The sequence below is a fragment of the Tasmannia lanceolata genome, unplaced genomic scaffold, assembly GCF_043159265.1.
Source record: "Tasmannia lanceolata isolate RefF3 unplaced genomic scaffold, GAP_Taslan_0.1 ptg000019l, whole genome shotgun sequence".
Lineage (NCBI taxonomy): Eukaryota > Viridiplantae > Streptophyta > Magnoliopsida > Canellales > Winteraceae > Tasmannia > Tasmannia lanceolata.
Window position 1 is genome coordinate 18658847 of NW_027518696.1, and position 11205 is coordinate 18670051.

Here is an 11205-nt window from a genome sequence, read left to right on the forward strand (position 1 = left end):
GATAACAGAATAGGTGGGCAAACTAGGATAGGCCAAGAAAGCTAGACGCGGCTCCAAGAATGACGGGCATCGACGAAGCTTGACAAAAGGGAAGCCATGAGACACAGAGGGGAGCCGCAAAGACAAACAACAATCAAAGTAGGGTAAGAGATGAAGATCTAACACATAATAACAGGGAGAAAAGAGTGGTAGGGTTTACCAAGGGATGAAAGGAAGAGGTGGAAAAATGATGCGGGTTGAAAATTTTGGGGTGTGAGGCTTACCAGCAAACCTAGGAATTGGGGGCTAGAAAAAAAAAATTCTGATGTGAGGCGAAACACAGCCCTGGAAACTTATTTCCAGGAGAGTGATTTTGTGGGGGGGGTCAGAAAATATTTTTCCTGGACAATTTTGGGGGGTGCAAATCCTCGTTCTTGGAAAATAATTTCCACCCTAGGTAGAAAATGTGTGGGCGGTTGCTGCGCGGGGGTACAGGACCAGGAGCTTTGCGCAGGGGTAGAGAAACGTGGCGGGCGGGAGGGAGGGAGGGTCTGGTGCCTTCGGCTCGGAGAGAACGACTCCTCCTCAGGAGGAAAAAGATGGCGTGCCGGTCTGCCTACGATGAAACTTGGCCCGGAGTTGGGTTTCGCGGCGAGGGGGGTGGCGGAGAAGATGGAGGCTGCTAGAGAACCCTAGGGATCAGAAAACTCTAAGGCTCTGATACCATGTTAGACGAAAGTTTAGACAGAGAAAATAAATGAGTTAGGGTTATCTCCCCCTGACTCATATCTTTATACTAAAACATAAAGGAATGTACAAAGTCCTAAATGCCCTTAGGCAAGTTACATATTCCAACAAGACTGTATTCGAGGGATCGAATAAAAGTTTTGGGGGATGTATGGTGTGCAGATGAGCCTCTTATGATTTTATTCCCGGATTTATTTAGTGTAGCCGTCGAGAGAGATATTCTTGTTTAGTGTAGCCGGTATGGAAATTTCATTGCCCACCTGGAGTTGGTATCTTCGGGTGGGCGGTATGTCGCGATCAGAATGATTAACTTCCTTCGGAAGCGTGGTATGATGCTTGTTGACCATTGCCTCCTTTGCTTGAATGATGATGAATATGTGAGTCATCTCTTCATGCATTGCTCCTATATGCATCAGATATGGAGTTTGATATTTCTGGGATTTGGCATTAGTTGGATTTTTTCATTTTCTATTCCGGAGTTGATGCTTCATTGGGCCTTCGTGCCATGGTGGGTGATATGGAAAGAGAGACTCTCGTGTCTTTGAAGGGGTTGCAAAATCTCCGTATTGGCTATATATGAAAATTATCGCGCTCACTATTTCATTGGCGAGAAGTTTACGGGCTTTCTGTTTTGTATCGACCTTTGACTTATGGGAGGGTTGGAGAGTTGTTTGCTTTAGTAAGGAGATCCGGCCTCGAACTATTCAGAGATAAGAGGCTCCGCCAATTGACATGTTCAAAATTAGCTTTGATGAGTCGAGTTTTGGGAACCCGGGCTCGGCCGAAGTTGGTGGATTGTGTCAGGACGATTGTGGTGAAGTTGTATGGGCTTATTCCGGCCCTCTTGGAGTTTGTGATGACTCGGAGGCCGAGGTGATGGCGGTTTATCATGGCATAAGAAGGCTTGATAGAGATATAATGGATAGCACTATTGTGGAGGGAGACTCTTGGAATGTGATTAGACAGTTGAAGGGGTCGGTGTCGCCTCCTTGGAGATTTTCTTCTATTTTTGATGAAATAGATGATTTAATTGCGGGCTCATCTATTGTTTTCAATCATGTTCGGAGGTCCGCTAATGGGGAAGCGGACTCTTTAGATAGGAGTGGGGTTAGAAGGTTGGAGTTGGAGTTGGAGTGGTTTGAATTCCTTCCTCCTTGAGATTTGTATCGTTTTTTGCTTTTGCTGTATTGTTTGCTTGGAATTTTGGTTGGGATCGATCTCGGCCCTCTTCCTTTTAATGAAATCATCCTACCATTTCCAAAAAAAAAAAAGATAGTTTGGGCATATCCAACGTAGGCCTTTGGATGCTCCAATGAGAAGAAGTGACTCATGCCAAGTTGATGGAGTAAAAAGAGGTAGGAGCAGACCGAAGACAACTTCGGCAGAAACGGTGAGGAAAGACTTATGGCTAGGAACATAACAGAGAACATGACCTTGGACAGGAAAGAATGGAAGAAAATGATCTATGTAGACGAACCCAACTAGTGTCAGGATTAGACTTAGTCAGTTTGAGCCAAGTAGATCCTTTCATCGTCTTCATGAAAATTTTCTGAAGGATTCATTAGCCGACCCCAACTAGTTTGGGACAAAGGCTTAGTTGAGTTGAGTTGAGCTAATAAAAGAAATTTGAAGAATATTCTCAAAACTATTGGACAATATTTGAAAAAGACTACGTAAACAACAGCAAATAGAAAAATAGGATGTCTCAAGTCAAAGGACTATTCAATAGAGGAAAGAAAAGTTTTAGAAAAAGAAATAGGATTTTCACGTGGCTTCTGCCCACCGTTAAACTGTATTTAGATGTAACCATCCTTGAGTTAACAGTTTCCAAAAAGTTAAATTCTTCTCTGTCGTGTATCTAATGCAATACAGTTGAAATACACTGGATTATTTTAAACAATCCTGAACCAGGTTTACTGTCTAGAGGCTTTTATTCTTCCGAACCCAAGCCCGCAGTTGAGTAGCTCTTAAAGTGAGTCCTAATCAACATCTTCTTGCATGTATTTTAAACAATTCTGAACCAGGTTTACTGTCTAGAGGCTTTTATTCTTCCGAACCCAAGCCCGCAGTTGAGTAGCTCCTAAAGTGAGTCCTAATCAACATCTTTTTGCATGTCTGAGATGACTACTACCATCAGAAAAGACTAATAAATCCTACAATTTAGAAACTAGGGTATATGTCATGACACTATTAAAATGACACACCGTCTTCGTTAAAAGGTTTCTCATTCGCACTATTATCTATCATAAGAACACTGAACCCAGTAGCCTATTCAAGATTAAGGATTTTATTTTTATTTACTTTTTTTTTTTTTTTTTTTTTTGAAATGGTAAGATCCAGTTAAGGTTTACCATTTAGATGCTTCCTTTCCCTTGCAGAACCCCAACCAACAGTTCAGCTTCTCTTGAAGCTTGTACGAAATGTATATATTTTTGTAACCATGAGACTACTTCAAGAGTTGGCAATTTTATCAAAAAAGTAGCTGGTCTGAAGGTTTGGGCACAAAACTCTATAAGATCCTGATCGTTTGCAAATTCATTGTTATCTTTGAAAAAATGAGTTTTTGAATCCAATTAATGAAGCAAAGAGGAAGAGATTCTGAAAAGAATGTACAAGACCTAAATGGAAGCCATATAGACAGTGGTTTTTTCATTCCAGCACAATGGTAATTGAAGTTACCTTTAGATATTTAAACATCAAATCAAACTTGATTTCCCTATTTGATCCATCTCCACGTCTACGTCGAGTAATGAGAGAAGAAAGGGCTCCCATTGCATTTTCATATGAAGAAGAAAGAGATAATTCTTGTGAGTGTCCATGAATATCCCCGTCACTTCCCATCTCTTTCATGAATTGAGTGCACTTTTATGGTATCAACCCTGCAAAGGCAACAAAGAAGTACAATTAGAATTTAAAAATGTGAATTCGAATCAGGGTAATATTGTCAAAGACGTGATGTCCAATTTCTGAACTTGATAGATAGAGCTTAAAAAGAAATTAAATACAATTAGAATTTCCAGAAAATACAGACACTGACGATAAACCTGAACCTAGAGCACCATGAATCAATAATTTCAAAACAAAGTTACCAGAGTAAGAAGATAACCTGTGAAACGAAATCAAGAAAAAATGGGCCGTCTTAAAGCAGTAATGAAGCAAGGGAGAAACAACCAGAGAAAAAACACAGCAAGCAGTCGGACTGTAGGACTCAACGAGAGAAAACCAGAGATCACAATGGATTACAATATTCCGACCTGAGTCGAGGTTGTGCTGAGTAATTTGTTATGTGTACAAGAAGTCTAATGTGTGTCGTAGTGTACTGTGATTGCAGGTTTTATAAAAATAAAATATAAAATTACACGTTGGCCAAAAAACATCAGCTCTGTACAATTTTCAGCGTTCTTCCTAAGCCATTTCTTATCTAGTTTCTTGGGTTTGTGGACAGGAACTGTGGCTCCTGTGGTGCCAAATTATGGGTTGAGTTTTGCTTGGCATGTTGGCTAGCTAAGATAATCCTTGGACAATTTTGTTGACAGCATCAGACTCCAATATGAGTAAGAATATAACGATAGTTCAAGACGCAACCTCAGTGCTCTCTCACAATATGATTAGCTTATGGTCGACAAAAGACAGCTACTGTTAATGTTCCTCGCTTTGTAGGCCCTATCATGGACATGACATGACCTAAGATAGAATATTTATTGGATCGTCCCAAATGCCTAATCAATAGCTTGCAAATGAAGAGTGAGAAAATTAGTAATAGCTCACACTTAAGTTCAATGATCAAATGATTGGAAACATATGAACAGATTGATTCTCGCAATATTTGATCCACAAGTTGGGATGTATGAGTGGGTGAGGGATGAAGGATGATATGTATCATTTGAGGTAACGCGGATAGTCAAGATTAGGTTTGCTTCTCAAAGTAAGAGCTTCTTGTAGAATAAAAAAATAACTATCTTAATATCTTTATTCATATGGGGTAGATAAACCAAATATATACAAATTCTTCCCCAATGAGGAAAACTTAAAAACATCAAAAAGGTAGTTACCACAGAAAAATTGCATAGTCTAACACTACTTTACACTCCATCTCTTTAATACAAGTTTCAGCAAGCAATTTTCTTAATCTTCTTCTTCATCAATTTTTCTATCTGTTTTCTTGTTATTCAAAGATAAACGATTGGCTATTCAATTCCCACTTAGCTACCAAAAAAAAAAATAACAACCAAAATAACTATTAATGAATCAATAAGTTTAGTGAATGAGAGATTGATTCCAACATGACCACAAAATAAAATAAATCAAAATCATATGTTCTATCTGTTTTCTTGTTATTCAAAAATAAACGATTGGTTATTCAATTCCAACTTAGGTACTAGAAAAATAATAACAACAACAATAACTATTAATGAATCAATAAGTTTAGTGAATAAGAGATTGATTTCATCATACCCACAAAACAAAATAAATCAAAATTAAAGGGTTATTTCTCAATCCTTTCTTTTGAGATTGAAACCCTTTTTTTATAATAAGCATCACTCTGCAACCATTTATTTATAATACCTAACATATAGTTTTCCTTCATAAAACAGAGTTTCCTACCATGAATGTGAATAAGAATGAATCTCATACACAATCTTCTGATATAGGGAAATTAAACAGATGAAAGAGAGAGAACAAAAATGATAGTAAACAAAAAAAAAAATTATACAGAAAATGAAATTTAGTTTGGTTTTTCGTTTTTTTCCTTCTTCTCTATTTTACCTCTCTTCCTTCTTTCTTTCACAAGCTTCTCAGTATCGTCTCGTTTCTCATTTTCAGAGATTGAGTCTAAGTCGTGCTAAGTAATTTTATATATGCACCACCAGAAGTCTAACGTGCGCCGTGGTGTGATGTGGCTGCGTGTTTTTTCTAGGGCGGAGGATTGTTTATTTTCCGACCCTCCGTCTGAGGTCAGGGACTCGGGGTACGAAATTGTTTTTATGCGCCTGTTGAATATACGGGCTGCTGATGTTGACAACTCGACACTACCATGTTTTTATAATTGAACGAACTCAGCTTGTCTTTTGTTTTTTTAATCGTGGCCTTGGAGTCTTGGACGGCTGGTTAAGTCATAAAAAGACAAGATGCGTTCGTTTTATCATGAAAAGAAGGTGGGGAGAGAATAATGATATGGTGAGAAATTATATGCTGTAAGCCCTTATAGTCCCTTATTTTTCAAAAACGTGTTGTACGGGACACAGTATAGGATGATCTAAACCGTCCATCTGATGGGCCACGAGTAAATGCCCAAAAATTTATTTCTATAGGATGATCCCAACCCTCCAATCTATACAAGAACTGCATATGATGGAAACCTGTATAGATCGGAGGGCTCGGATAATCCTATGGAAATGATTTTTTGGGAACAACAACGGTTTGGATCATCCTATGATATGGTACATATAGTACTTTTGAAAAATACGGGCTTACACCATATAAAATCTATGATAAGGGAACCAAGAATACGGGCTTACACCATATAAAATCTATGATAAGGGAACCAAGAGTGGAACGGAATAAGTAGCCTTTTTCTAAAGTTAGCAATCTTTGCCTTGTTTTTTGGCTTTTTGTTTCCTTGGAATGCCGAAACCGTCCCTCCAATGCCTAGTGGAAATATTGGTGCCTTAAGTTGTTATAACGCCTCCCATTCGTTTAAATGTTTGGGTCCCGCTAAAGCGCATCAATGGGGGGCGTTATACCAACTTAAGCGCACAAAAAAAAATCACTTTTCTATATATATACACCTACACACATGGGTAGATAAGTTATCTACACACTAGCTTAAAATACAGTGGGGGCCACATTATTTGGGTGATCCAAACCATTCATTTTTAAGGCCCTCTCATAGATAGGGTGTCCACAAAAAATCAGATCCATAGGATCATCCTAACCATTCGAACTTTGGAGGCAAAAAATGAACTAATTTGTGAAGGTTTAAAGACATCCATTTTAGCTCCACAAATCGTAGGGTTGGGATGATCATATGGATCTGATTTTTTGTAGACACCATATCTATGTGAGGGCCTTTAAAATGGATGGCTTGGATCACCCAAACAATGTGGGCCCCCACTGTATTTTAAGCTAGTGTGTAGAGAACTCTCTACACATATGTGTAGGAACCGGTTTCTCTCTCTCTCTCTCTCTCTCTCTCTCTCTCTCTCTCTCTATATATATATATATATATATATATATATATATATATATCAGCAGCTTAAACTTATCTTGGAAAGGAATGTAAGAGGGACTTTCTTGTAAGCATACTGAGAAAAATACCAAAGAAGGCTAGTTTATTTTCTGAACTTTCATAGGCGGCGAGTTTTCAACTTTACGCTCTGACACGGCAAAAGGACATGTGTCAGACTAAATATAGACCATTTTGCCCTTCCTTGCAGCCCCCGAGTACAAGTCAATCATTCTCTCATTCTGTAGCCCATTTGTAATATTTTATTGATTTAGAAAGTTTCTTTCGGCTTGCATTTAATAGGTATCGTGTCAACCATAAATGCAGTGCTACGATCGAGACACTCCCCAACCCACAGACTATATGTTTTACCCAATTGTAGCACTTGTAGAATCTTTGCTATTAACGTCCCCGTAAAGAAAATTAGTGTATTAAACTCCCCTTAAATGAATTAGCGTACTTCCTAATCAAGAGTTTGTAACTGTAAGAATCTTTAAAATAGGCCATATTCATCCTTTTTTTTATTGAAACAAGTTTATTATTCAGCAATATTTAAAAAAGTAATCAGTTTCGTGTCAAAGGTAAGTACAGTTGTAAAGAATTAGTCGTAAGGGATCATTTCCTCCTACTTTAACGTCGACATTATTGTGGAAGTTAGAGTCAACGTTAACAATATAAGCTGGCGGGAAATGATATGAGTGATACTGACCTCTGTTTTTTTTAAATGTTGTCAGTGATGCCTTTTATTTTTCTTCTTCTTGTAGCAGAGGAGGAGAAATGGAAATGTAATGGATTGATATCCACTGGCATAAAAATCAAAATTTTTTGTGAAAATGATTTTTTTTACTTTTTACATCCTTGGGCTTATAGACGGTGAGGAGTCCCCTCTCTCATGGGTTTTTCGTCGGTGAACTCATGAAGCTAGAGGATCGACAGTCAGTGTAGGGTTTAAATATGAACAAGTATGTAAGTGTGGTACCCGATCCCGCGAGGGAGGGTGGGGCGCGAGCCGCCGCGCTCTCTCTCTTGGTCTCTCGTATCCACGAGATTGGCGTGTGTTTTTTAATATTGATTTGAATTCATCTTTCCTGTGGACTTGGGATCACTAAGGCAATCCGAATTCCACACGAAAGAGACTGACATAGTCGCCACCTAGATGTGGGATCTAGGACCCGTAATTGACCAGAAATCTAGACTCGCTACCTGGTTACAAGAATGGAAGGTATGGGGAGTTATCCGCCACATGCACCATTCCTGCCCGATAATCGGTCTTCGATTCCAAAAGCTAACTCTTTTAAATTTATTTTAAATGGCTCATTCAACTCTCTGTTAATGTGCGAACTAAGTGACATGCATCCTATGATCTAATTTCATTGTGGATCCTAAATGTGTGTCTTGATTCATTAATTTGTCTGGATTCAATCTAACTGACAGTTCTCCTAGAATTCTAATTTCATGGAAAGTCCTAAGTGATTTGATTAAGCATTTACAAGAAAATTAATATACGAAACACCACAATTTGTTGTGGTGCCGACTCGCGGGTGGTATGCCGTCAGACATCCAAGCTGCCTACGTACCCAAGCCTTACTGGGATCAGAGTCGACGTAGTTCGGTGTACCTAAGCTAAGCTACTTATGCCTAACTCAACTAGGACACCGACCTAGACGGGATTGACTGTTTCAACAGTTTTAGGAGAAGTTATTTAATTCAAGTTGAGGATTTTATTATCTTAGGATTTCATCTAAGATGCTATATGATTCTCATCTAAATGCAAATGGTCCCTTAGACTAATGCAGGTTTGCCTACATCCTAGTTTACTAGGCTTGTCCTAGGGAAAGATTGGGTAACTAGTGTAACTAGACCTATGGCACGGTTGCTATACATAGCAAGCGTCCGTGATGAGGCTGGACTCCTAACTCTAGGACTCCCTAAAACTTAGGACACAACACGACACGACACCATTGTTCCTAAATTGGGCTCTAAGGGTTCTTACGACGGAAACCATAATCCAATGGTTCCGAGAGACACGAGATGAATCGAGATGATGAATAGTGTGAGGGAATGGGAAAGATAGAGAAAGGTGCGACTGAACTTGGGAGTGCCAAATTGCCTACGTACCCCGCGATGGGGATCAAGCCACACGTAGTTCCGCTGGGGAGGTTGCTTGGATTTTGGAAAACAGGTTTGGTATTTGGATCAGGAATCGGGTTTGTATTTGAGCATTGGACTTGAGATTCAAAAACATTGATATAGCAATGGGATTTTGGAATTGGGAATTTGCATCAAAGAATTGAGCATATTGGAATCATCAAGGGTTTGAATTTTCGGAATTCAAAGTGGGCGGGCTTATGAGATTCGGCCAAATGGATTCAGACATGCGACTCGGATTGTGTTGGGATATGACTTGGTTGGATTGGGTTAATGGTTAGGGTCAAGTGAGTCGGGTCTAAGTTAGGAGCAAACCCGAGACTAGCCATGGTCTAACTAGGAGGAAGCAGGGTACAAACCAGGGTGCGGACCAGGGTGCACCAGGGTGCGAACCAGCAGGGAACCAGGGTGCGAACCAGCAGGGAACCAGGGTGCGAACCAGCAGGGGAACCAGGGTGCAACCAGCAGGGAACCTGGGTGCAACCAGCAGCGAACCTGGGTGCAACCAGGGTCTAACCAGAGTGCGAACCAGCAGGGAACCAGGGTGCGAACCAATATCGAACCAGGGTGCGAACCAGTAGGGAACCAGGGTGCAACCAGCAGGGAAGCAGGGTGCGAACCAGTAGGGAACCAGGGTGCGAACCAGTAGGGAACCAGGGTGCAACCAGCAGGGAACCAGGGTGCGAATCAGTAGGGAACCAGGGTGCAACCAGCATCGAACCTGGGTGCAACCAGCAGCGAACCTGGGTGCAACCAGGGTCTAACCAGAGGCTAACCAGGGGGAAAACAGACCCTACATGCTTCCTAACATGGTTTTTCTTTTAAAGTAAAAGATATGCATGAAAACAGACCCTACATAGAATTGAAATAAATGCCTACCTCTTTGGAAACCCACTTTGTGTTTGATTTTTCTTTGATGGTAATTCCTTGAAGATGATTCCTTGCTTGATAATGACTGCTTTTGATATATATCACCCAACGTATAAAATCACCCGATCCGGCAAGGATGGCCGAACCCTTGAAGAGATGAGGGAGAGGGATGAATTTTCTAAGAGAGGGGTTCTTTTTCTTCTTTTTGTTGGATGGTGGGATGAGAGGGTATTTATAGGAGAATGGGATAGGAGGTTAGGTGAGGTTAGGTGAGGTTAGGTAAGGTTAGGTGAGGTTAGGTGGTTAGGTGAGGTTAGGTGAGGTTAGGTGAGGTTTGGATGGTTAGGATGAGAGGAGAGGTTAGGTGAGGTTAGGTGAGGTTTGGATGGTTAGGATGAGAGGAGAGGTTAGGTGGTTTTGGATGGTTAGACCCAGGTCAAGATCTGCCATTGATCTAACGATTTACGGAAATCGGGTCTCGGAATGGAATCAGGGTTCGGGCTATGAAGTGACCCTATCTTATTTTGTCCCGATTGATGATCCGTAAAGTCAGATCAAGATATTAATGACCTAAAACATATATTAGGTTATTGTTGGTTAAAGTAAAGCAAAATGTGGGTGTCTACAGATGCCCCTCTTTGGTAGAGACGACGTAGTCATCGAATACCAAAGTTAAAATGACAGAACCATTTTGCGTAACTTTAATCGACAAAGGAACCCCCTAAACACAATGCAACCTAATATAATGCAAGACCTTAGATGAAATCCTAGAATTGGAATGCAATAAAACAAACCCGCTGCGGTGCCGCTGGCAACGAGAGAAATGGGATACCATTTTCAAATGGATTTTCGGAGGGAAAGGAATATCGCTTTTGAACAGCTTCAGAGGAAATGAGACGTCATTTTCAAATGGTCTCAGAGAGAATAATGGATGACTTTTGAAAGATTCTTAATGAAAATGCAGCATCATTTTTGAATGGGCTTGGGCAAGATAAAATACCGTATTTATACGGATTCCAAGGAAATGAGACATCATAGTTGTATGATGTTCAAAGGGTATAAGAGATCATTGTTGTATGGACTCGAAGAGAATGAAATACCGTATTTGTACGGATTCCAAGGAAATGAGACATCATAGTTGTATGATGTTCAAAGGGGATAAGAGATCAAAGTTGTATGGACTCGAAGAGAATGAAATACCGTATTTGTACGGATTCCAAGGAAATGAGACATCA

The 11205-nt window shown here is 40.1% G+C and overlaps 1 protein-coding gene across 3 annotated transcripts in view; it reads right to left on the minus strand.

Moving 5' to 3' along the window:
• Window positions 1-10174, minus strand: part of DFC (DHFS-FPGS homolog C) — a 123344-nt gene extending 113170 nt beyond the window's left edge. For 2 of the 3 annotated variants that reach the window (XM_077363315.1, XM_077363313.1), the window contains exons 1-2: window positions 5494-5686; window positions 3406-3605 (exon numbers count right to left, since the gene is read on the minus strand). In XM_077363315.1, the coding sequence (XP_077219430.1) occupies window positions 3406-3576 (171 nt within the window). In that variant the 5' untranslated portion in view covers window positions 3577-3605; window positions 5494-5686. Of the gene's footprint in view, window positions 1-3405; window positions 3606-5493; window positions 5687-9979 lie in introns of those variants that run through there. The other variant, XM_077363314.1, reaches the window with a different exon arrangement.
• Window positions 10175-11205: the final 1031 nt, after the last annotated feature.